At 52.7% G+C, this 22,695-nt stretch overlaps 11 protein-coding genes across 11 annotated transcripts; 7 read left to right on the top strand and 4 right to left on the bottom strand.

Moving 5' to 3' along the window:
• Window positions 1–1,714: 1,714 nt before the first annotated feature.
• On the bottom strand, window positions 1,715–3,167 carry ASPVEDRAFT_45626 (alkene reductase). The gene has a single exon (XM_040813344.1). It carries the CDS (start codon window positions 2,918–2,920, stop codon window positions 1,790–1,792), a length of 1,131 nt encoding a protein of 376 aa, XP_040671991.1. The 5' UTR covers window positions 2,921–3,167; the 3' UTR covers window positions 1,715–1,789.
• Window positions 3,168–3,177: 10 nt separating this feature from the next.
• ASPVEDRAFT_154294 (uncharacterized protein) lies at window positions 3,178–6,340 on the bottom strand. Its single transcript, XM_040808402.1, has 5 exons — window positions 6,281–6,340; window positions 6,179–6,218; window positions 5,765–6,114; window positions 3,828–5,716; window positions 3,178–3,766 (listed from the first exon to the last, which is right to left on the bottom strand). Exons 1-5 carry the CDS (start codon window positions 6,288–6,290, stop codon window positions 3,536–3,538), a joined length of 2,520 nt encoding a protein of 839 aa, XP_040671990.1. The 5' UTR covers window positions 6,291–6,340; the 3' UTR covers window positions 3,178–3,535.
• Window positions 6,341–6,454: 114 nt separating this feature from the next.
• On the top strand, window positions 6,455–7,746 carry ASPVEDRAFT_199982 (uncharacterized protein). Its single transcript, XM_040809301.1, has 2 exons — window positions 6,455–7,024; window positions 7,087–7,746. The coding sequence occupies exons 1-2, from the start codon at window positions 6,560–6,562 to the stop codon at window positions 7,546–7,548; spliced, it is 927 nt and encodes a 308-aa protein (XP_040671989.1). The 5' UTR covers window positions 6,455–6,559; the 3' UTR covers window positions 7,549–7,746.
• A 36-nt stretch (window positions 7,747–7,782) lies between these two features.
• On the top strand, window positions 7,783–10,696 carry ASPVEDRAFT_315435 (uncharacterized protein). Its single transcript, XM_040810496.1, has 7 exons — window positions 7,783–8,087; window positions 8,138–9,036; window positions 9,087–9,156; window positions 9,206–9,294; window positions 9,347–9,525; window positions 9,575–10,396; window positions 10,467–10,696. Exons 1-7 carry the CDS (start codon window positions 8,016–8,018, stop codon window positions 10,532–10,534), a joined length of 2,199 nt encoding a protein of 732 aa, XP_040671988.1. The 5' UTR covers window positions 7,783–8,015; the 3' UTR covers window positions 10,535–10,696.
• On the bottom strand, window positions 10,636–12,611 carry ASPVEDRAFT_315753 (uncharacterized protein). The gene is made up of 2 exons (XM_040810501.1): window positions 11,982–12,611; window positions 10,636–11,919 (listed from the first exon to the last, which is right to left on the bottom strand). The coding sequence occupies exons 1-2, from the start codon at window positions 12,558–12,560 to the stop codon at window positions 10,858–10,860; spliced, it is 1,641 nt and encodes a 546-aa protein (XP_040671987.1). The 5' UTR covers window positions 12,561–12,611; the 3' UTR covers window positions 10,636–10,857.
• Window positions 12,612–13,182: 571 nt separating this feature from the next.
• ASPVEDRAFT_199976 (heme-dependent oxidative N-demethylase family protein) lies at window positions 13,183–14,444 on the top strand (the record flags this gene model as incomplete). Its single annotated transcript, XM_040809300.1, has 4 exons — window positions 13,183–13,421; window positions 13,472–14,019; window positions 14,065–14,160; window positions 14,208–14,444. Coding segments are annotated over 4 exons (1,120 nt in total), but the record flags the coding sequence as incomplete, so codon positions are not given.
• Window positions 14,445–14,587: 143 nt separating this feature from the next.
• ASPVEDRAFT_45622 (Zn(II)2Cys6 transcription factor) lies at window positions 14,588–16,217 on the top strand. The gene is made up of 4 exons (XM_040813342.1): window positions 14,588–14,651; window positions 14,698–14,881; window positions 14,929–15,053; window positions 15,099–16,217. Exons 1-4 carry the CDS (start codon window positions 14,606–14,608, stop codon window positions 16,073–16,075), a joined length of 1,332 nt encoding a protein of 443 aa, XP_040671985.1. The 5' UTR covers window positions 14,588–14,605; the 3' UTR covers window positions 16,076–16,217.
• A 7-nt stretch (window positions 16,218–16,224) lies between these two features.
• Window positions 16,225–18,457, bottom strand: ASPVEDRAFT_199973 (uncharacterized protein). The gene is made up of 8 exons (XM_040809299.1): window positions 17,929–18,457; window positions 17,540–17,880; window positions 17,249–17,485; window positions 17,102–17,191; window positions 16,994–17,050; window positions 16,842–16,935; window positions 16,641–16,784; window positions 16,225–16,579 (listed from the first exon to the last, which is right to left on the bottom strand). The coding sequence occupies exons 1-8, from the start codon at window positions 18,242–18,244 to the stop codon at window positions 16,371–16,373; spliced, it is 1,488 nt and encodes a 495-aa protein (XP_040671984.1). The 5' UTR covers window positions 18,245–18,457; the 3' UTR covers window positions 16,225–16,370.
• A 53-nt stretch (window positions 18,458–18,510) lies between these two features.
• Window positions 18,511–19,608, top strand: ASPVEDRAFT_199968 (uncharacterized protein). The gene is made up of 3 exons (XM_040809298.1): window positions 18,511–18,720; window positions 18,768–18,980; window positions 19,029–19,608. Exons 1-3 carry the CDS (start codon window positions 18,586–18,588, stop codon window positions 19,470–19,472), a joined length of 792 nt encoding a protein of 263 aa, XP_040671983.1. The 5' UTR covers window positions 18,511–18,585; the 3' UTR covers window positions 19,473–19,608.
• Window positions 19,609–19,669: 61 nt separating this feature from the next.
• Window positions 19,670–21,245, top strand: ASPVEDRAFT_45618 (D-galactonate dehydratase). Its single transcript, XM_040813341.1, has 4 exons — window positions 19,670–20,008; window positions 20,060–20,169; window positions 20,219–20,330; window positions 20,380–21,245. Exons 1-4 carry the CDS (start codon window positions 19,833–19,835, stop codon window positions 21,131–21,133), a joined length of 1,152 nt encoding a protein of 383 aa, XP_040671982.1. The 5' UTR covers window positions 19,670–19,832; the 3' UTR covers window positions 21,134–21,245.
• A 341-nt stretch (window positions 21,246–21,586) lies between these two features.
• On the top strand, window positions 21,587–22,678 carry ASPVEDRAFT_139465 (uncharacterized protein; the record flags this gene model as incomplete). The annotated part of the gene is made up of 1 exon (XM_040807581.1): window positions 21,587–22,678. One exon carries the CDS (start codon window positions 21,587–21,589, stop codon window positions 22,676–22,678), a length of 1,092 nt encoding a protein of 363 aa, XP_040671981.1.
• Window positions 22,679–22,695: the final 17 nt, after the last annotated feature.

Raw genomic sequence — 22,695 nt, 5'->3', positions numbered from 1 at the left:
GACTGCCAAGGACAAGGCCAAGTCAACGGTCAAAGCAATCACAAAATGCACGCCGCTCAACGTGGTAGCGACCATTCATGGCTCGCGGCATGTCCCTGCAGTTACTACTCCATCCTCTGCGATTCCCCGTTTCGAGCCTTGACACCTTGCAGGTCACGGGCATGAGGGAGATGAGGGGGATCGTCAGACCGGCTCGGAGTTTGTTTGTTGATTGTCGCTGTCGATTCTGTTGATAACAAACCTCAGTTGGAACTTGGAAATGGGATTCTCTTGCACAACCGTGGGAAAACGTCAGGACAACGTACATCCATGGGCACGCTCCGCCATCCATCCATCCGGACTCCAGTGTCGAATAACGGGGCCCACTGCGGAGGCAAGTTCGGCTCCCAAGTCCGAATAAACCTCCAAGTTCCAACTTCCCTTACGTCTTCAGGAACCTCTCCGCCTTTCTGAACCTGGTTATCGGAATGTGGGTTCTGGGGAAGTTGACCGAGCATATGATACGCCGAGTCTTTCCCATACCCAGCACTTCGGGTATCCATCGGGTCGGCGGAGCGGAATCCAAAAGCGCTTCATCTTGAGTCCTGGACCATGAAATAAAGAACAATATATACAATTTGACCGAGAGCATCCGGCCATAATCCAATTAATTCGACATCCAAACTGCCAAATCATACTATTGTCGGCCGTGAGAAGCGCTATTGACGTCCAAGAGCCTTGGGACCCCACTTCCATCTAGGCATCACGCGAAGGAAACCGGCTATTGCTCAGTTCAAAACGACCAACCCTCATCCTGTTGAGAGCGTCGCGGCGTCAAATAATATTCAGCCCTGCTGTGCGGGGTAGGATTGGTTGAGGTGACTTTGGTAGTTTTGGGAAGCTACGCCGGCCATGGCCTCATGTCATATGATCTGATGGGCGAGAGTTGACTTTGCTTACCGACGATCATGACGATGCTCGCATCTGATCTCCCACTCCGCGCGAGCTCACATGGCGATCCTTAATCCGGGGTCGACATATTGCCAGCATTCTCTCACCGCTATCAGCTGCGAGCAAAGAGCGCACAATTGATTGAGTTTATGGATGGACACCGCATCTTACTTGTGACTGCGGGACCATGTGAGGATTTGCAACGATGTCAAGCTAAGCCTTTCTTGCCGAATGAATTGCGCGATTTTAGGTTTTTAGGAAATCCAATGGCCAGCTGCTAAGCAAGCGATACGAGCTCTTGTCTGATGCGAAGCTAATAAGGCTTTCGCCAAGTGACTTTAGAATCCTGCCAATGCAGCCCGTCGTTCTTTCTTGGCTTCGTTGTATGCACGATGGAAGCTCCGACTTTACCTTATATTGAGAGGAAGCCTACCTGGCAAGAATGCTCAATAGCTTCGCGGATGTTGTTATAGAATTGCAGGGCTATAACTGACTTAGTTGTAGTGCTGTCACCCCCATAAAGCCAACCAACTGCACTCTCTGGAAGAGTTTGAACAAATGGACTGTATACCTCTAGCAGAACGACTGACGCTCCGAGACGTTCAATATATCCTCAACAGGCGTGAAGAGGCTGTATTACTTGTGAAAACATGCCACCCCAGGCGACAGAAGCTGCATACTCCACGGCTAGAACATGAGTTTGAGCGTGCGCTGCTTGCTATCGGCCCTTGGCACCAAGGTGCAGAACATATCAGAACAATACATTGAAAATCAATCATATATGTTATGCATTTATATCTATATAACGAGACCGAAATACATTATCATACGCTAAGCAAATGCAGTAAACCCATCAAAATCAAGCAGCAGCAGCAGCGGTCTTGAACTCCTCGCTGACCTCATAATCGATGTATCCCCTTGGGCTGCGCGCTGTATAGAAGTGCTCTCTCTCGTATGGCCGCAGCGGGATGCTGTTCTTAATCCTGAAGGCAAGGTCCGGGTTCGCGGTCCATGGCCGTCCGATGGCAACCAACACCTCGTGGTCCTTATAATGCACATCTGCAGCCTCGCGTGCAGTCTCGCCGACATACCCGCCAGCTACCATAATCGGCCCAGCACGCTGGTACCCATCGAAGAAGAACTGCAAGTCCTTGGCATCGCTAACTTCCGTCTCCGTGTTGCCCGCAATGCGCGCCTCAACAATATGCACATACGCAAGCTTGAACTCGGCCGTCTTGCGCGCCAGATACCCAAACTGCTCAATAGTATCCTCCTTTGTGTCAACGCCCATGCCCTGGAACGTGCTCCACGGACTGTATCGAATGGCCGTACGCTCCGCACCAATAGCGTCAACAACAGCCTTGATCACCTCCAGCGGGAACCGCGCGCGGTTCTCAACACTCCCACCCCATGCATCCGTCCTCTTGTTCACAGGCTTCTGAATGAACTGGTCAACCAGATAGCCATTCGCGCCGTGGATCTCAACGCCATCAAAGCCCGCCTCAATAGCGTTCTTCGCCGCCTGGGCGAAATCCCCAATCACTGCCGCGATCTCCTCCTCGCTCATCTCCTTCGGCACTACCTCCGGGTTAAACGGACTGGCGCTGCTCGAGATAAGCTCTGCATCGGGACCATTCGCCTCCTTCGTGGCGACGGGGTCAGCGACACGGCCAAGAGCCCATAGCTGCGCGAAGATGTACGACCCCTTTGCGTGCACGGCGTCTGTGACTTTGCGCCACTGTGCGATTTGGGCGCTGTCATAGAGCGCCGGTACGTTGTTGTATACGCCTGGTCTGGTTGAGATCAGGGTTGCTTCTGTGATGAGGAGTGTCCCGGGGGTGACAGCGCGCTGTGCGTAGTACTCGGACACCATGTCCTGCGGGACGTGGTCGTCGTCAACCCGGAAGCGGGTCATAGGTGCCAGGGCGAGGCGGTGGGCGAGTTGGAGTTTGCCCACCTTGAGGGGGGAGAAGAGCTTTGAGGAGTCCATTTCAGTTCCTGGTTGAATTGTAGGTGTGAGTGTGTAAATTATATTGAAGGTAGAGAAGAATTAAGTGTTGTGTTACAATATTCAACAGGCGGGTTGCTGGAGTTTTATATATTGTATGGTATACACGATGCAAACGTTTAATTGCAATGGTATATTTCTAGCACAATCGCATATTTTCCATGACTAAGGCCATGCTTACCAAGACATGAGCATTTCAAAGAGAAAACTGAAAGACAAAGCAATTAATCATGTTGAGGCTCCACTGCATCAAGTCTTGACTATGCGGACTAGGGTGCGCCCCCATTGGACCGGCGTTAAGGCGGTGTCCGACTCCAAGGACGGAGTACGGGCGAGCCTCGGCCTCGGATGAATTGAGTGAAAACTGAGAGAAAAAGTCTCCGGGGAGGAATGTGGCGGCCTTAAGGCAGAAAAAGAGTCCATCGAGACTAGCACATCGCTGCTTTAACATGGCCTCATTAATCATCACTGCTACAATGGAATAGCTGAATAGCTGAATAGTGAATAGTAGTGTCGGCCGTCATGCATCAAGTTAACATCTGTCCAGATCTATATACACTGTAGTAACAACAAGATAATTCTCTTGACAGCAGGGGCTCAACCTTCCAACCGACGCGCAGTGGTTTCGAGCTGCGCATTGAACCTTCGTATCTGATTCAGAAGGCCGCCTTGAGCACCCTGTGCTATTGAGCTTACGGTCTGTGCCATATTGCGAAGGCGGAACTCCAGTCCGGCTGTGAGTCGTTCGTCTTCTGTCGCTGGGCGATTTTGGCCGCGCTCCAGTGCGAGCTCGAGGTTGTGCAGGGAGTGGTTGATCGTAGAGCGGGCCTGGGATTTGTTAGCTTGGGAGGCTCATAGTGGCATTTATACAAGGAGAGAAGAAACTAACCAGTCCGGCCTGCTCTTCTCTTGCGTGCTCCGATCGCACTGCATCCATTCGTAACGCAACGGCCTCGCGCTCCCGCCGGACGTGGTCGAGTCGGCTGCGTAGATCCATCATTTTGCGCTTGGCCCTTTTGACCTTGGTGCCAAGCATGAAGTTGCTGTCCAACATCTCGCTCAGGTCGAACAACCGTCCTTCGAGCTCTGTGCTAAATGCCTCCACGGCTTTCCGGCGGAGAGTGAACTCTGCACGTCTTGCTGTGTTAGTCTCATTTGCGATTCCGTTCTTCAGTGTTGCCAACGTCTTCTCTAATGTCTCGCGGCAGATCTGGGCTAGTACATCCGCCGCGTTGACGCCGCCGCGGCTGGGTAGTTTGCTGGTTTGGCTGGTTGCTATCTCATCCGACGAGTCAGCCTCGTCTTCACTAGATCCAGGAGGCTCGCCGCCGAGAGATGCAGCGTTTGCAAGCCGATGGACAGTGATCGGTACGGTTTCCCCTCGGGGTTGTCGTGGCTTCCGCTTCGTGGCTGGGGGTCGCTCTTGTGGTGTTTCTCCTTCCGCAGGCTCCTCGGCTTGTGTTGTTGAACGCCGTACCGCTGGGCGCTGAGATTCTGGTTCGACTTCTGGTTCTGGCTCTGGCGTCGGTTTTTGTACCGCGCGTTGTTTCCCTTTACGAGCGCGACTTGCCTGTGCCCTTGCATCCAGCTCCCGTTCGTCACGCTGCTTTCTACTAGCACGAGATACCTGTGGTTCTGTTTCAGGCTCTGGCAGGTCATCCCGAGGGGTCGGTTCACGTTCTCGTTCTTCGCCCCGCTTCCTCCTCTTTCCTGCACGGGCTTGTTCGATTTCTGGTTCTGGTTCTGGCTCGACTGGCTCAGGCTCACGCTCTTTACGCGGCCTTCCTCTTTTACCGGCATGGGTTGTATCGGCCTCGGGCTGTTCCTGCTCTGGGCTTGCTTGCGCTTGTTGGGCACGTTCTTCGCGCTGGCGTTTCCTACCACTGACGCCAGATTCCTTAACAGGCTCCAAAGATTGGTCGACTTGTTTCTTCGGCCGTCCGGCGCGTTTCTTGCCTTTGTCTAGTCCATTCACTTGGTCTTCAGTCGAGCCTGAGGGTTCACGGGCTGGTTCGTTATTGGATTCGGCGTTTCGTTTCGCTTGCTTCACAGTTGATTCATTAGAGTCCTGGCTAGTAGTGGTGGTATGTTCCGTAGATTCTACGTTCTTCTTCTTTCGTCCGCGGACACCCTTGCCTGTCGCGTCGCTCGGCACAGCCTCTGAACTAGCATCCTCGGCGGCTGCTTTATCGACCACAGCTGGTGGCTCGGGTGGTTGAGTTGATGCCGGTGTGCGACTGCGTGTTCGCTTCTCCCGGGGTTTAGGAAGCTCGGTTTCTGGGGAATTTTGCTCTTGCGGTGTTTCAACAGGCACCGGAGGCTCTGGCAGTGGGTGCTCTTTGGATTGAGCGTCTGCTGACTCCGGATTCGAAGTTGGACTTCGCGATAGTGATGGCCGGCCTCTTTTCCCACGGCCCTTGCCCCTGTTCTTCGTTGTATCCGAGGGTGGTGAAGCAGTGCCGTTTACGCGCGGTGACTTGCGCGTTGGCTCTGGCACCGGCTGCGCAGCATGTTCCGTTTCTAGACTTCCAAGCGCGCCGTCTGGGGCGTTAGGGACAGGTTCGTCCGTTTCGTTGGTAGGTATTGAAGGAACCTCTGGGGGAGGCCCTTGATCTGGCACCCGTGGTTGGTTCCTAGGACTCGTCCGAATAGGTATCGCTATGCTGTCATCTTGGGCTGGATGTAATGTCTGTTCGACGGTACCATTTTGTGCAGTATTCGGTTCCCGAGTTTCAGGTTGCGCGCCAATCGGTGGTGGAGAAGTGAATGTCGGGGGATCTGGTCTAATTTAGCTGATGGTCTACAGTCCCGATTGTAGATGCCAACCTATTTTTCTTCGTTTGCTAGTCCGCTCCAGCTCCGGCTCTTCTTCTGCCGGTATATCGAAGGTGGATGGACGTGGAGGAAGCTTGTTGCGGGCGCTCCCCGGTGTTCGCCGCACAGGCTGATTCTGGGATGAGGGATTTGTTCGAGGGGGAGATGATGTTGATTGTGTCTGCGGTGGTTCGATCGTCGTAGACTCTGGAGGAGGAGGAGCTTTAAGTAAGGGGGCTTGGGACACTGGTGCTGAATCGAGTATACTGTTGGCGGGCTGGGCTACGGACTGAGATGATTCTTCGGCGGGCGCCCCGAAGCCTAACGAAAAGCCGAAATCAACCTCCTTAATCTTGCGCGTCCTGTCAATAATCATAGAGTCAGCTATCTGATCAGAAACAGACATAGCACCAAGGAAGCGCATACCCTGCTCCGCGCTGCCGCATCTGCAGGCGCTCTTCTCGATCTGGTGGGCACCGCAGTTAGCTTCGCTGATACTGGACTGGTAAGCGAGGATGGAGCACATACTGGAAGCCATCGCCCAGCGACGCGTCAATCGGACGCGAAAACGAGGGGACAAGGATGGAGGATGGGATGTTGTAGAGGAGGAGGAGCGGCGTTTACTTGGGGACTTTCGACACGCGGAGCGGCCCGATTGGGTTTGGCGCCAATTCACTTCTTCATCACTCAGTTCACTGCTCTCAACTCTCAAGCAACTTCAATCCACTCCACGCCGCTGCCAACAAATTATCAATTTCGCTACTTTGGCAACATCTCAATAATTTACTATCACACCTAGCATTACCAATGGGCTGGTTCTGGGGCTCGAACGACGAGGACCCGGTCAAGAAGCTTGACCCCGGTCTTCGCAAATACCTCGAGAACGAAGCTCCAAAGAAATACGTCCCGGGCTCGCCAGCGGTCGAAGAGCAAGCCCAACAGCCTAAAGCCTCATCATCCAAACCCGATGCCTCGTCCACAGCTCCCGCCGTCCCCTCACAGTCCCTCTTTCCCGACGGTCGTTATGCCGATTTATGGAAAACCTACAAACCACCGGCAGCCGGCGAGGAAGGGCCGGAAACCTCGGGGGTGCCAGCGATGAAGGCGCAGAACAAACAGCGACATGCGGTGTTGAAGCGCGCGGTGATGGAGAACTGCTCGATCGAGAATGAAACATACCACCTGTGCTTGCAGAGCCCGACTATGACTGAACGACTTACGGCCTGCCAGGAGAAGAACAAGGCGTTCACTCGTTGCTATGCGACTCAATCCGTGAGTTTTCCCGGTAGAGAATATTGCTCGCGCCCCTCGAGTTGGTTGCTGACTTCTACTAGAAATTCTTGCAGGCACTGGGATACGCCGCTTCAAGACAGTGGGATGACGAGCGGGAGGAACGGATCCAGCTCCATGCCGACAAACTTTACCACCAGATGCTTGACTATGAGAACCAGGTCGAGGAGGCTAAGGAGGCCGGCCGAGAACCCCCACCACTTACCTCTCTCTTCAACCCCCAAGCAAAACCAGTGGAGCCAGCGAGCGTTGGTCCAGCGGAAGTAGAGATCCCTGGAGGAGAGCCGATCCCAGAAGGCTTCAAGCCGTCGAAATCACTGGATCGGCTGACACCACACGAGCGGGAATTGGAGATCCGCGCCCACTATGCGAACTTGGAACAACAAAAGGCGTACATGGAGGATTTATCGTCAGTTTTCCGGACGAACGACCAAGGGAAGGACAAGCGACGGGAAAAGCTGGTCAGTTGGTTTGGTGAGACGGTGGGCAATTGGATGACGCGGTGAATGATAGCTCTATTGTCTTTGGCTTCGTCCTATTCTTGTATAACTATCCCTGGCGTTTGAATTTGGATTGGTGTGCAGAGCGGCGTTATGCATATACTGACCGTTCCGGCGGTTGGACTGAGGTCGTATGCTTTGTACAAAACATATACGCAAGTCTAGTAATTTACGAATTATGAGTGAGCAGCCAACATTATCCAGCCCATAGCCTTATACGCTATACACCGTACTACGATACTTCCAATGCGACAGTAATCCAATGCCCGCTTGACTGAGGAGAAGTGGAGATTGCGATACAAAGTGGGATCGGCGAATGTGATGATTGAATTGTGGTTCTTCTTGTTGGCAGGCTGGAGATTTATCGGGAACCACAAACCTTCTCCTCCAACTCCCCGTGGGGTCAGTCCAAGCTTCGCGATGTTAAACCAGACATTCCCACTCTGAATTCCAGAGTTTCATTCATTCGCATCATGACACTCTTATCAAGGCTGTATTTATTGGCAAGTCTTGCATGCACGATAGGTGGCAGTGATGCCGTCCATGTAAGTGATGCTCCACCATTATCCATTAACACTTGCTCATTCAGTACTAGCAACCATCATGCACCAATACATCTCAATCGTTGTCTTTGAGCGATCCGCCTTACGAGAACTACTTCTACTCGGACTGCAACGTGGCCGCCCAAGCGGTCGTCACCAGCCCGCTGCCAGATAGCAACCTTTCAATAATCGGTCCTCGATTGATTGTCGCCTGGCCCGCTGGCAACAGTGGCGCTTGTGCATACTTCTCGCCGCAGAATGGTGTCAATGGAACTCTCGGTATTGAGCTGGTCAATTCTACCGCCGGAAACCCACTAGGACCAACCTACAGCGCGTCAGAAAACGGGAATGGGCCGCCCAATGTCGGAGTGCATGCCCTCATGCGCTTGAATTCCTCTGCAACTCTCACCCTCTCGATCTTGGGAAGTATCCGCACGATCCGCGATTTTGTCGAAGGCGACGGTACCCTCTACCCCCAGATACAGGATGCTATCACGTACACCTCCAACGAAGATGGAAGTGCCATGCTTCGGCGGCTGTGGCTCGACAATGTCACCTCTACCAGCCTTCACTTCACCCCAAATTCCTCGGGAAGCACGGTGGTGGTTTCAGACCAGACCGTGAATTTCACCGCAGGCGACTACATCGTCTCAGCCGAGATGAACTATCCGCAATTGACACAGCTGCCCCCTGACGATGTTCTGAACTCAGATTCGGCGGGCCTTATTGCTGAAATGTCCGACCAGACTGCTACGCTCTCATTCCTGTCATACTCAGAGAAACTCCTTGCCGGTGCTTGGCGATTTCTCACGTATTTTGGGCGGGACTCGATGATATCGGCGCTGCTGATGGAGCCTGTACTGAGCTCTACCGCCATGGAGGCCGTCATCGGCGCTGTTCTGGAACGAGTTAACAGGACTGATGGTAGTGTTTGCCACGAGGAGTCTATTGGGTGAGTGGATCTTCACAGAACGGCCTGCGGCTTTCTACTGACATTGACAGTGACTACGCGACTTGGCTGAATATGGAGGACAACATAACTAGCAACGCTATGGTTTGTGATTACAATATGGTATGAACAATAGCCGGTCAAATATGATCTATACTGACCGTGCTGCAAGGTCGACTCGGACTACTTCCTCCCCATCTTGATGGAGCGATATCTTCTGCACAATCCCGCTGGACAACATCAAACTGCCGCATTCCTCAAGTAAGCGCAATTATTAAAATATTAACTGTCTAACTGTAAACTGATGAACTAGCACCTCTGCCGGCTCTATCAACGCCGCAAATAAGGGCTTGACCTGGGGCGAACTGGCCCTGACAAATGCAGAGAGGATCATGCGTCTGGCTGGTCCGTTCCATCATAACCAGACCAAGGATAATTTGATTCATCTCAAAGAGGGACAGGTTGTCGGAGAATGGAGAGATAGCACATACGGTAAGCCACCTCTTAGTCTCTGCCTGAAAAACAGACTAATTCTCAACAGGCCTCGGGGGAGGACGTATTCCTTACGACGTGAACACGGCTCTTGTACCTGCTGCTTTACGGTCCATTGCAGCCCTGTCTAGACAAGGTCTTTTCCCCAAACACCAGAATTGGGCCAAGCAGGCAAATACATACGCGCAAACATGGGAAGACAAGACCCTATCTTTCTTCGAGGTGACGATTCCCCAGGATCAAGCAAAATCCATGGTAGCATCATACAAGAATGCCTCCTCGTTCGCCGGCCCAGACCAGGCCAATACAATCGACGCCGACGTTGTCTTCCACGCCCTTTCTCTCGACGCCCACGACAATCTCACCAAGGTCGAAGTCATGAACACTGACGACTGCTTCCGCCACTTTCTTCTCAACACCACCAACGACGCCCAACTAACCCCTTTCCTCAACAACTCCGCCACAAACATCCGCCGCACTTTCCCGGCTGGCCTCATGACCTCTGCCGGCATGGTCGTCGCGAACCCGGCCTTTGGCGATAACCCCGTGTACGCGCAGAACTTCACAACAGGCGCCTACCACGGAACCGTAGTCTGGGGGTGGCAGCTCGCCATGATGGCCAAGGGTCTAGAAAAGCAGCTAGGACGATGCGAAGGTGTCTCTAAGTCAACAGCTCCAGCTCCCGCGTTCTGTGGCAATGCCTCGGTGTATGGTAATGTCAAGACGGCGTACAACACGCTTTGGGATACGATTGAGAAAAACACCGCGCAGCTTTCACAGGAGGTCTGGTCTTGGGTTTACAGGGAGGGGGAATTCCATGCTACGCCTTTGGGTGTGATACCGCCTCCTCCGGGTGTTGGGAGTCAAACTGGTATTTTTTCCTATTAATCCTCCGCTTTTACTGTCTTCGCTTTCTTGGATGCTCGTGCTGACTATACTAGAATCCAATATTAGGCAGCTGTGGTCTCTATCCTTCCTGGCCGTGAACAGGGACAAGGCTTATAAATGAGTGGACATGATACTGTTAAACTTCTTTTTACCAGGAGCAGCAACATCAGACAGACCATATAGCGACCATCCATATCTTGCATAACCTTTGGAGGAGGAGTTGTTCACAACGATTGATATTGTGGTATCTAAGTCTGTTTGGAATCTAGACTATTCGCAAAAGTTGGCCAGCTTTGGGTCTTATACGGTGATTAGAGTACACACAGTTCTATTTTACAGCAACTTCTTCTTGATTCCTCACTTTAGGTAGACATAAAGCCGGTTTCATCTTTGAAATGCTCCTAGATATATCAATATATTGCTCCAGCCTTTTCTGCCGGCAGTTCACGTATCCTTATGGTTGTCTACATCCACCTCCCTCACAGCCGGAAGCCCAACAGAAGTCCTAGCAAAACGCCGCGCAGACGTCCTTTTCTGAAACAAGATACCCAGCTCAGCATACGTACGCCCACCAGGCTCAGGAACACAGAAATAGGTATATATAAGAGACAAGACGCACGTCCCACCATAGAAATAGCCCGCCCTAGCGCCCCAGTTCCACGCCGACGGATTCAGCATATACGGCGTAATGCCGTTACTGACGATGTTCAAGATGTTATAAGTCATCCGGGCAAGCACGATTGATTTCGAACGGAGATGCACCGAAGGGATCTCTGCCACGAGGGCATAGCATACCGGGCCGATTGTGACGTCGTAGATGAATGTGTGTGCTAGCAGCATTGAGCCGATTGCCCAGGATATAGATACGGATACGTGGTTGCCCCCCGTGGTACTGGGAAGAACAGCAGCCCTGGCGACACCCAGACTGCCGATGAATAGCAGGATCACACCCAAGATGGCCAGGCCGTAGAGGTAGAGGGTGCGTCGGCCAAACCGCGGGAGAGCAGCCCAGGCCACGAATACGCCGATGATGCCAAGTGCATATTGGACTATGGACATGTTGAAGGCCTGTTCCGTGGGCAGCCCGGCTTGCTCGTAGAAGTACGTCGAGTAGACGCGGAGGCCTGTTCCTGATAGGATCTGGATACCCCAGCAGCAGCAGGCGATCGATGTGCGACGGCGGTCTATCCCTTGGAAGCAGTGCTGGTAACTCGTTCCTGTCCCGGATTGTCGCTCATTCTCCGTCGTCACTACCATTAGTGCGATGGCCTGGTTGGCGTCAAATGCTGCTCGGCTGGGAGATGTGAGACGTAGAAGGGATGATTTGGCTTCTTCCAATCGGCCCTTTCGCACGAGCCACCAGGGTGATTCAGGCGCGAAGACCATCCCGATCATGAGAGGAACAGGCCAGAGCCACTGGAGGGCAAAAGGGATGCGATATGACCACTCGTCAGTTCGAGAAAGGACAGCCCGTAGAACCCCCGAGGCGAGGAGTTGTCCAAATACCTGGCAGAATGCATATCGTCAGCTGCGTGCGCTTTTAAATATAGGGACTGCTGGTGGTATACCCAGCACAGGTTGACGTAGGTGGTGAGATAGGCGCGGAGATGGGTCGGGGTCACTTCAGCAGCATATGAGGTGGTCAACGTCTGGAAGACCCCCCAGGGGATGCCCATAAGCACCTGGCCAATCTGTAGGACCTGGAGACTTGGTGCAAAGAACGGAATGAAGATAGTGGCTGTGATGAATGCCAGGGAGGCCTGCATCGTGCGGCGGAATCCAAACCTCTCAGATGCGTAACCATTCAGAAGCAGGCCCAAGATCGATCCGGCTGAAGCACCGTTGGAGAGTCCTGCCTGCCAGGATGCAGGAATTTGATATGTAGTATCTGTAAGCTGCTGTCCGTATCTCTGCCGGAATGCGGGCTGAGCGAAGAGGGACCCCATGAGCTTTAGGTCATACCCTTCCATGATAATTGCCAACGAGAAGAACATGGACCATGCAACGGCCTTTGGATACAGCTTGAGAGATGGAAGTAGGGTGAGTTCATGTTCGCGGCGGGTGGCCTGACATGCTTCGTTCAAAAGCGCGGCTTGTTGATTGTGGTGTAAGGCTGCATACTCATCTTCAGCACGAGAAGTCGCCATTCTGCGTCTCTTGCTTCGTGATATCGAAACAGAGCTGGGAACGGGGAAGTTACTTATGCCCCGCCGTCTGCAAGGAGGTCCATCAAGCCGATTCCGTGCACGAAATGCCATCTCAGGTTACACAGAGAACCACTTCAAGGAAATTAATCGCTGGCCAGAATGGGTTATACATAAGCAGAGAAACAACTCTCCCAGCTATGCATGACTGGCAGGGGGAGTAGGTGCTCAATAGCTTTGCTATTCATATTGGACCCAGTACTGTAGATTGCTACACCTCTCACCCTGACCGGGAAGCCCTATTTAACTACCGAGCCTCTATCCATAGCCATCCCTTGTCATGCACCAGGGACCTACTCTTCCGTTTAGCCATATTAATTATGAGGGGTAAGGGATACAATATTCCCTCTCACTCTGTATCCCTAATATAGTATAAAGATCCAGATTCAACGAACACGCCCTACCCCACAATAACGAGGTTGAGATGTCCCGATTAGGGAGGTGGAATGAGCACTTGGAGCGGAGTGACTCCAACAAGTCCATATACACTCATAGGTGGCTGATGTGCTATAAGTAGACTGAACTTCTCTATAGATTGTGAAGGCAGCTCATACCGTACTGCCACCATGTTTGACACTTCTGCGCGCTGGCCTGAGTGGTCTACGCTCTTCTGCATGGTCATTTCCATCTGTTTACTCTCTGTCTTTACCTTATTCACACGACGATACACCAAATATCTATACGTTAATGCGACAGCAAGTTCCAGTCCCTATCCACCCATCGAGCCGCTGCCAGATTTCAACTGGAAGACAAAAGAACCGATCAAACTGCGCCCATTCAAGCCAAAATATAACCTCACCATGAGTACAAACTGGAAATCACAAAGAGAAACCACCCAAATTAACAGAGTCCAGGCATCCAAGAAGGAACCGTCAGCGAGCTGATCGAGATAGACAAGAACTACCTCAACCGCATCAACCTCCGCAAGAAGATCATAGCGGAATACCCAGATACAGTACTCGCAGCTGCAGACTGTGTCAAGCCAGCCCTGGACGAATTCTACACTTGGCTGGTCGGGACGTACCTCCCAACGCGGTATCCGAGCATGTTCCAATTACGTCCAGAGACTGAGAAGACGAAGCCGGCGTTCCTGGAAAACCTCGTCAACGGCGAGCGAGTCCCTGTCTCTCCAGGCCGTGATAAACCCCTGGATACCCTCCGGACATTGGGAGGGCTGGTTGAGGACGACCTTCTCTTCCTGCTGCCGTCGGATGATGGAGACAGCTATACACTGCATGGACTGGTGACTTGCTTTCCGAACGGGTTCAACACGTCGCAGAAGCTGAATCTCAAGCTGAGGGATATCCATAAGCCTGTGCCGGAGTACAAGGAGAAGCTTGAGAAGAGCATGGATAGATATTTTTTGCGACTTCCTGTTGGGAAGTTTATTATGCGGGCGAATGTAAGACCTTGACTGGTTATGCTGAATATAATACTAACTGGTTAGTGGACAATAACAACTACAGGCGAGCTCTTCACGCCCAGCGGAAACCATCTGTATGAAGGCGAGGAGATTCCCCAGGAAACAGTCAATCCGGATATTGTATGTTGCAAACCTAGAGTACCGAGAGAGGCTAATAGTTGTTATAGGCCAGAGTGCGAGTGGAGAGACAGTATCTGCATCGACTACCCCAGAGTCAAGCACTGGTATTCTCTTTCAAGACGCTGCAGTACAGCCTGGACGAGATCAAAGACGAAGGACTGGGAGAGACGCTGGCAGAGGCGATTGACGGGCTGCGACAGGGCAACGCACCGGGATTCCACTTCTACAAACGGGCAGCAGTCTGGGGCGAGTCTGCAAAGGCTTATCTGACCAATCATATATAGTAGACACAGCAGTGCTCATTTTATTGCACTGATCTGGAATAGCGTGGACCACTGGAGCTTCTGCGGGGACGAGTCTCCAACTGCTGCATATCTTGATATCAATCTCATCTGCTGCCACTTTGTAAATCACCCTGTAGTCACCTGTTAATCCTTTAATCAGAATGAGTGGTAATCCACCGCCGAAGAAAAAGCCAAGAAGAGTAAAGGGTGGGTAATGGATTCTTGGTCTGGCCTTACTGATAGTGATCCACAGGCTGCTACAACTGCTCTCAGCGCCGTATTAACTGCGACCGGGGCGAGCCTTGCCAGAAGTGTATAAAAAAGGGATTACAATGCTCTGGTTTAGGAATCCGGTACCGGTTCAACGACGGCGTTGCGTCGAGAGGGAGATTGGCGGGGAGGCCAGTCCCTGTGAAGGATGCAGGAGGCGATATAGCGTACGACGACATGCTATCTATTGAGGATGTTGCTAATCTCTGTATAGGGCTAGTCCAGACTCTGGCAGACCAGGATATGGCAGCTATGGCAGCAATATACCAGATACTGGCCTGCACCACCTCAGTGCCCTCGACCATGTCGACAGCCAATCTCGCTTTCTCCTCAACTACTGTAAGTCTATCTACCCAATAACTGTTGTCTGCGCTAACAAGACAGTCTCAACAAGAGTCGCACCCGCAATGGGGCCCTTTAACCTCATCTTCAACGGCTATCGCGACCTCATCCTCCCCATGACAGAACAAGACGAAACCGTCCGCAACGCCATCATGGCCACCTCCGCCTCACATCTCTCCCTACACCACAAGGAGTGGTCAGCAGCAGCATGCAAGTACCGCATGGCCGCCATCCACGGGCTGAACCAGCACACAACCCCGTCCTCCGCGCACCCCAGCCTCGCCACAATGGTCATCCTCCTCATAGAGGAGATGATCGCGGTCCGCACTGACTTTCCTATCCTCCTGCGCATGATCCGCAGCTTTGTTGAAATGCAGGGCGGGCCTGAGACATTAGAGACAACTAAACCCACCTCTTTAAGCCGCTTTCTTATGCAACAGATCCGGAAGATTTCCCTGTATGCAGGGCCATTCACCACTGCTGCAATGAACATACCCAGAGGCACAAGACCCAAAGCCCACATAGACAACGAAAACAACAGCATCAAAGAAGATATAGATAATGCTATTGACCGCTGTAACTCATCAAAACCAGACCTCGACTTCCTCCTCACCTACCTCGACATCCACCCCGAACTCTCCCCCTCCATTCTCAAACTCGCCTCTATAATCCACAACGCCGCACAGATCTACCAGGCCCGCGCCGCAAACCTGCCTAGGGAAGCAAACGCGCGCCTTTTGCGGCAGTTCCTTGCCGCAACGGCTTCATTCAATGCGTCCTCCCCAGGAGGACATATCCTGATATGGCCGTTCTTCATTGCCGGCGCGGAGTGCGAGGAGGTTGCGGATCGGGAGTTTGTTACGATGCAGTTGAGGAGGTTATGGGAGACGACGGGGTTTGGGAATACGTTGTATGCGATTCGGTTGTTAGAGGTTATTTGGAATGGCAAGGGGAGGGATGGCGAGGAGGGGAATTGGGCTAGGGCGTTGAAGGAGTTGGCGGAGGGGTTTATTATGTAGTTTGTTTCTTTTCTTTGTATGTATTTCTACCGATTTCTTCTTTTTCTTTTTTGTTTGGTTTAAGTTGGAGTTGTGTTAGGGCTTGGGTGGGCAGTGATGAGTTACTTTGGAATGGCACACATATGATTCATATGACCCTCTGATGTTATCTCGAAAGACACCTTTTTACACATGATGAGACATCTCTGTTTACTTTTATACGCTCTGCGTACGTAGTATACGTAGTATACCTTTGTATATCACCAGGATAATTACACCAAGAATCACCTAACATAAGACCAAACAGTTCCACCGCTCACAAAGTATACCTAAACCCAGCAGCCCTCTGAGCAGCTGTCGGTCCATTGCGCCCAATATCAATCCCACTATCCAGCTTCTGGTTTTGCCGCCTAAGATAGACCCTGGTTGCTGTGGCCGCAGCAATAGCCATGGCCGATGCAGCCAGATTCACTACAAAGGCAGCTAAGTACCGGGGCGGGGCGCCATATAGATACGAGCACCATACTACAATCGAGTATTAGCATTATTGTTCTGGCCCGGGAGTAGAAAGGAGACCTGGACGTACCGTTTGGGGTGTTGGTGATTGCATTGATCAAGGCGATTGCAGACGCCCGCTTGACGCTGGGCTGGGATAACGAGGCAGTTATCCAGGATAGAACGACGATAGCGGCCCCGTAGAAGGAAGCTGGCATTAACATCATTGCGACGTCTATAGAGGTACTAGTGGTTAGTGTGGTTGTGCACTCGACTGCTGGCGACGACTTACATCGTGCGGCTGTGTTCAGGGTAGCAACGGCGATGACATTCGCGGCCAGGCACATGAACATTGGACATACGATATGCCAGTATCGTTCTTGTTTCTGGAGATATGATTATTAACATTTGATAAGAAGGGGAATGGTGTGTTTCAGTGCGTACTCTGTCTGAATGGAATCCGTTGATTATCATAACGATCACGCAGAGGACATACGGCGGCTGGTGGAAGTTAGCAAGCAGATAATTATAGAAGATGCAGACAGTATATACCGCAGTCAGGGCGTAGGTCTCGTTACGGCCGTATCCCAGCGTAGCAACCACGGAAGGGAAGAAGTTGCTGACGGCCCCTGCAATGTAAATCTGCGACTGTCAGTATCTATCTTCGCAAGAAACTGGGAAGGAAAGTTGGAGACATACAGAGTATAGCGTCGCCATGAGAAGCCACGTCTTTGGGTCTACCACGGCCATCCACACACCCTTCTTCGCGCTGATCTCGTCTGCGTTGTCCTGCTGTCCTTGGTCTGCCTCGAAGTTCCACACGAGCCAGTCCTGCTCTGCTGCAGTGAATCCTTTCAGCTTTGTTAGTTTGTTGGGGAGGATGAAGGCGATTATAATAGCCAAGCCGATAGTAAGCACGCCTTCGATCAGGAAGAGCTAGAAAAGGGAATCTGTTAGGGATGCATTTCAGAGGATAACGAAGGTACTCACCCATCGCCAGCCTGCAATGCCGTTTTTCCCATCCAGCTCCAAGATACCGATAGCGAAAAGGCCACCGAATGCATTTCCAAGCTGCGAGCCTGAATAAAGGACTGCCGTTCGCAGGGCAAACTGCTTTCGCGTGTAGAACAGAGACAGGTAAAACAAGGCTCCAGGGAAGAAGACTGCCTCTATGAAGCCGAGAAAGAAGCGAGAGGCCATAAGACCAGCAGCGTTATGGGTTATTGCGGTGAGGGCTGAGAGGAGGCCCCAGATGGCCATTGAAACGCAGATGTATATACCAGGCCATCGGATCTTGCCCACGATCATATTCGAGGGAACCTGCATTAAGACTTCCAGAGCATTAGCAGTGAGGACAGATCAGGGTGATCTAAACTTACTGTATCCAACAAACAGAATACTGACGCAGGTCTGGTATTCCACGTCCGAGATATGGAGGTCCTCTTCAATGCCCGCGAGTTTGGCAGCGGCAATGTTCTGTCGGTCGAGATAATTGAAAATGTACATAATAACCATGCACGGCATGATAATCACATCCAGCTTCAGCGTTGCTCTCCGGCCAATTCTTGCGCATTCGTCTTCGGGAAGTGCTGCCAGAGAGGCTGGTTTTAGGGGTGGCCCTGCAACCCCCTTGGACAGCTGCCTTTCATCGACATCTTCGGTGAATGATGTTCGGGGATGGTCTTTGTCGGCCATTTTACTGTTCAGTCGTGCTGTTGACAAGGCTAAAGCAGAGACGAACAGGATATAAAATATAGGGCATGAACAGAGCGGGTTGATACCATAGATTGCGGGGATTGCGGAGGTCTATACCTCATACTTTCTGGGGTAAATAGACTCATGTTTGATAGACCTGGAGAGCGTGGGGGTCAGCTTTACACCCCGTGTGTCGTGGGGGTGATATCGCTGGACGGTCTTCTCTCCGCGCTGCAGGGGCTGACTCGTTGGCGGAGTTGAGGTGGGGTTATATTAACAGCAGCATAACTTGATATAGCATCCACACATCTGAACGAAGCCGCACCAGAACAAGATACAAGATGGCTAGCAAGGCTCTGGAAAGATACTTCTCCCTGGAGGGACGGACAGCGGTGGTAACGGGCGGCACCCGGGGCATCGGGGCAGACATGGCGATTGCTCTGGCAGAGGCAGGGGCCGATATTATACTGATTCAGGTAAGCAGCTTCAACAGCTCTGAATCTGTGGATACTGACGCATACAGCGCGATGAAAGCAACACCGCTACGAAGCAGACAATCGAAGGCCTAGGAAAAAAGGCCTGGATCTACACCTGCGATCTAGCATCAGACCAGGACGTCTCGGGGCTGACCGCTAGAATCCTCAAGGACAGTCATGATCCTAGCATTCTGGTGACTTGTGCTGGTATCCAGAGACGGCATCCGAGCCATGTATTCCCCAAGAATGACTGGGACGAGGTGAGCCATTACTGAAACCCTGCACGGGTTCATACTAACTCTGAGCAGGTGCTGCAGGTTAATCTGTCTACGGTCTTCACGCTCTGCCGGGATGTCGGCGCGCACATGCTCACCCGGACGCCTGACGCGAGCGGCCACAGGGGAAGCATTATCAACGTTGCGAGCCTGGTGTCTTTCCAGGGTGGGCTGACTGTGCCCGCGTACGCAGCGGCTAAAGGCGGAGTCGCACAGTTGACCAAGGCCCTATCCAACGAGTGGGCATCCAAGGGTGTGAATGTGAATGCGATGGCGCCGGGTTATGTTGCTACAGATATGAATGAGGCGCTGTTGAAGGACAAGGAGCGTGCAGCGAGTATTCTGGCCAGGATTCCGGCGGCGAGATGGGGTAGCCCGGAGGATTTTAAGGGTGCTACGATCTTCCTAGCTAGCAAGGCCAGTTTGTATGTATCTGGCGAGATTTTGACGGTTGACGGGGGGTGGATGGGGAGGTGATAGTGGCCTCAACCGAGGAATGATACTGCAGTCGGACTATCTCCGGTGAAACTTGTATGGATCTGTATAGCCATGGAGCAGTGATGTATGCCATCAATCGAGAACGTTCAATCCCACGCAGCGTGGGGGCTTCCTGGAGGCTCTCTCCACATCCCCAGATCCAGAGCCTGGTTGTACCAGAGTCAGGCCGTTGCATGGCCTGATCTCATTCTCAAGCAGCCAAATTTGGGGTAAACTCCCCAGATCCCACGCCAAGTTCGATTTCGATACCCCCACACTACTGCAGATCCCTGCTCTCAGCTTCGACTCAAATACGTAGCTGCCAGGCTGGATTGAACGTCTATCCAGCATCCTCTCACCATGGCCAAAATCAAGTCCGTTGAGTACTTCCGCGTCAAGCCGCGATGGCTGATGGTCAAGATCACCGACGAGGCAGGCGGTTATGGCTGGGGTGAGGCTACCTTGGAAGGCCACGACTTGGCTGTCGAGGGTGCACTAGACGAGATGATTGTTCGACTGAAGGGGATGGAAGCCAAGTCAGTACAATCCAGCTGTTATTGTTAGTCGCAGTTGTTAACCGGTCCCAGCAACATTGAACACATCTGGCAATTCTTCTGGAGACATGGCTTTTACCGCGGCGGGCCTGTCTTCATGTCGGCTCTTTCTGGAATTGATATTGCGCTATGGGATCTAAAGGGTGCGTTTAGGATTATATTTACCCTCGTCATAGGTACTGACACAGCTAGGCCGCACGTTGGGAGTCCCAGTCTACGAGCTCCTCGGGGGTCAAGTTCGCCAGAAAGTCCAAGTGTACGCTTGGATTGGAGGAGACAGACCGAGTGACATCGAAGTGGCTGCGTAAGTTTCCACAGTCGAATACACGAAATAGGCGCTGACTACGTTCTAGTAAAGCGCGCATCGCACAAGGGCTCAAGTGCATCAAGATGAACGCAACCGAGGACGTAAACTGGGTCGACTCCCCCCAGATCCTCGATGCCACCGTGGAGCGACTCAAAACAGTCAAAGCACTCGGACTGGACGCTGGACTCGACTTCCACGGCCGCCTACACAAACCTATGGCCAAACAACTAGCCAAAGCCCTTGAGCCACACAAGCCGCTTTTCATCGAGGAACCGCTGCTGTGCGAGCACCCCGAAGCCATCAAGCAGCTGTCAGACCAGACCAGCGTCCCGATTGCGTTTGGGGAGCGGCTGTACACGCGCTGGGACGTGAAGCGGTTCTTGGAGGATGCGTCAGTGGATATCCTGCAGCCGGATATCGCACATGCTGGTGGGATATCAGAGACGAAGCGCATCGCGAATATCGCCGAGGCCTACGATGTGGCAATTGCGCCGCATTGCCCGTTGGGACCCGTGGCGTTTGCGGCGTCGTTGCATGTTGCACTGTCGACGGCGAACTTTGCCATCCTTGAGATGAGCTTGGGGATGCATTATAATACGGAGGCCGGCGATATCGATCTGCTTACCTACCTGAAGGACCAGAGTGTTTTTAATATTGAAGAGGGGTATGTCAAGGCACCAACGGGGGTGGGACTGGGCATCGAGATTGACGAGGACCTGGTAAGGAAGATTTCTGCAGAAACAGTGCCATGGCAGTGCAAGGAGTTCTATGGTCCTGATGGGGGGATTCGCGAGTGGTAGCCTATATGATATATATGATATATAGCAGATAGAGACCAACGTCGGCCACGATAACTGAGGCGAGACAGCCAGAACGAATTAATTCAACCTCGAATTTAATTTATCCCCGGCTGGAATCCTGTATTCCTGTTACTTGCACTGTTCGCTAGGTGAAGTTGTATAGCAGCAGTGTAGGAAGCTCGCGTGAGCAGCCTCAAGCACAACAGTGAACTCCCAGCTGCCAGTAGCATATTCACAGTTAATGGCAATTGCCGCGTAACCCGCATCTGCAAGGAACTCAACTGACGTATTTAGTGAATACGTCGATTGATGTAGTTGACGGTGTTGAAGCTGGAGGTGAAGGTGATGACATCATCCGGAATGCGTAAGCGAAACAAGCGAAACAACAGGCAGCAGCTCTCTCCAGCTTCTCTCTTCCCCTCTCTCTTCCCAGCAATACCTAAAAATTTCAACATGCATCACATCGGACAGAAGATACTCAACAAACTCGGTAACCACGCCGGCCACGGCCCTGGGCCCCCTCCCTCTGAAGGCCCGCCCCTCCAGGGCCAGCGCAGGATCAACGAGGATGAACGCCTGCTGGGCTCGCACCCTCGTGGGACGTACCCTCGACTGGCAAAGCTGTCCGACGGCAGCATCCTCTCTGGCTTCACGCGCTTCGAAGGCAGGACCCGGGTTCTGCAAATTGCCCGCAGCACCGACGGCGGCTACCGCTTCGACGACTTCTCCGAGGTGAGTCGCGGCGATGGCGACGTCGACAACATGTACCTCCTCGAGGTTGCCCCCATGACCGTCCTGGCAGCCTTCCGAAACCACGACCTCGGTCCCCACGGCCCCACGCATTTTCGCATCACGGTCTGCCAGTCCACGGACGGCGGGAAGCACTGGCGTTTCCTTTCGCAGGCTGCGGAGAAGAGACCCCCCTTGGGAATTTGGGAGCCGTTCATGCGCATGTCGCACCGCGGGGAGGTCATGTTGACGTACTCCCAAGAGTTTGCGCATAACAACCAGTGCACGATGCTGGTGCGCTCGAACGACGGCGGTGCGACCTGGAGTCCGCCGCAGTGTCTGGAGGGGGAGAAGGACCCCTTCCGAGACGGTATGAATGGGATTGCAAAGACCTGGGATAACGGGCGCGAGGCTCTTGTTATGGTGTTTGAGACGACGACGTTCGGTCCCTTTGACCTTGAGGCCCTCATCTCGTACGATGACGGTCACACATGGGGTAATCGGCACCGCGTCTATGTGCCACGGCGTGGTCATAATGCTGGGTCGCCGCAGGTTGCCTCGTTTGGCGATGGCTCATTGGCGGTCATCTTCATGAACGATGAAGACCATCATCAGGTGCAGTGGACCAAGAATGCAGCCATCAAGGTTGTCTATGGGAGCCCGCCCAGCAATGGCAAGATCCAGTGGTCGCGTCCCGAGGTCATCTGTCCCCATCTGAGCCACTGGCCTGGGATTATGGCCATGGATGACAAGACGCTGTTGGCGACTTATGAATGCGGCGGAGCTCCCAAGGCGAAGTCGATCACGCTGCATTAGGCCCATTGAGCTAATCT

This window comes from Aspergillus versicolor (assembly GCF_001890125.1).
Source record: "Aspergillus versicolor CBS 583.65 unplaced genomic scaffold ASPVEscaffold_10, whole genome shotgun sequence".
Taxonomy (NCBI): domain Eukaryota; kingdom Fungi; phylum Ascomycota; class Eurotiomycetes; order Eurotiales; family Aspergillaceae; genus Aspergillus; species Aspergillus versicolor.
This window is presented reverse-complemented; position numbering and strand designations above follow the sequence as displayed.

Coding starts and splice junctions, on each gene's coding strand:
- ASPVEDRAFT_45626 (XM_040813344.1), bottom strand. CDS start 2,920: ATGGACTCCTCAAAGCTCTTCTCCCCCCTCAAGGTGGGCAAACTCCAA.
- ASPVEDRAFT_154294 (XM_040808402.1), bottom strand. Junction 6,115..6,178: donor ATGCGGCAGCGCGGAGCAGG/GTATGCGCTTCC, acceptor GATTATTGACAG/GACGCGCAAGATTAAGGAGG. Junction 3,767..3,827: donor GAGAAGAGCAGGCCGGACTG/GTTAGTTTCTTC, acceptor AACAAATCCCAG/GCCCGCTCTACGATCAACCA.
- ASPVEDRAFT_199982 (XM_040809301.1), top strand. CDS start 6,560: ATGGGCTGGTTCTGGGGCTCGAACGACGAGGACCCGGTCAAGAAGCTT. Junction 7,025..7,086: donor GTTGCTATGCGACTCAATCC/GTGAGTTTTCCC, acceptor GACTTCTACTAG/AAATTCTTGCAGGCACTGGG.
- ASPVEDRAFT_315435 (XM_040810496.1), top strand. CDS start 8,016: ATGACACTCTTATCAAGGCTGTATTTATTGGCAAGTCTTGCATGCACG. Junction 8,088..8,137: donor GTGGCAGTGATGCCGTCCAT/GTAAGTGATGCT, acceptor ATTCAGTACTAG/CAACCATCATGCACCAATAC. Junction 9,037..9,086: donor TGCCACGAGGAGTCTATTGG/GTGAGTGGATCT, acceptor TGACATTGACAG/TGACTACGCGACTTGGCTGA.
- ASPVEDRAFT_315753 (XM_040810501.1), bottom strand. CDS start 12,560: ATGGCGACTTCTCGTGCTGAAGATGAGTATGCAGCCTTACACCACAAT. Junction 11,920..11,981: donor CCTACGTCAACCTGTGCTGG/GTATACCACCAG, acceptor GCATTCTGCCAG/GTATTTGGACAACTCCTCGC.
- ASPVEDRAFT_45622 (XM_040813342.1), top strand. CDS start 14,606: ATGAGTGGTAATCCACCGCCGAAGAAAAAGCCAAGAAGAGTAAAGG. Junction 14,652..14,697: donor AAAGCCAAGAAGAGTAAAGG/GTGGGTAATGGA, acceptor AGTGATCCACAG/GCTGCTACAACTGCTCTCAG. Junction 14,882..14,928: donor GATGCAGGAGGCGATATAGC/GTACGACGACAT, acceptor ATCTCTGTATAG/GGCTAGTCCAGACTCTGGCA.
- ASPVEDRAFT_199973 (XM_040809299.1), bottom strand. CDS start 18,244: ATGGCCGACAAAGACCATCCCCGAACATCATTCACCGAAGATGTCGAT. Junction 17,486..17,539: donor GCATTGCAGGCTGGCGATGG/GTGAGTACCTTC, acceptor TCCCTTTTCTAG/CTCTTCCTGATCGAAGGCGT. Junction 16,580..16,640: donor AATCACCAACACCCCAAACG/GTACGTCCAGGT, acceptor ACTCGATTGTAG/TATGGTGCTCGTATCTATAT.
- ASPVEDRAFT_199968 (XM_040809298.1), top strand. CDS start 18,586: ATGGCTAGCAAGGCTCTGGAAAGATACTTCTCCCTGGAGGGACGGACA. Junction 18,721..18,767: donor CCGATATTATACTGATTCAG/GTAAGCAGCTTC, acceptor TGACGCATACAG/CGCGATGAAAGCAACACCGC. Junction 18,981..19,028: donor CCAAGAATGACTGGGACGAG/GTGAGCCATTAC, acceptor AACTCTGAGCAG/GTGCTGCAGGTTAATCTGTC.
- ASPVEDRAFT_45618 (XM_040813341.1), top strand. CDS start 19,833: ATGGCCAAAATCAAGTCCGTTGAGTACTTCCGCGTCAAGCCGCGATGG. Junction 20,009..20,059: donor CTGAAGGGGATGGAAGCCAA/GTCAGTACAATC, acceptor AACCGGTCCCAG/CAACATTGAACACATCTGGC. Junction 20,331..20,379: donor AGTGACATCGAAGTGGCTGC/GTAAGTTTCCAC, acceptor ACTACGTTCTAG/TAAAGCGCGCATCGCACAAG.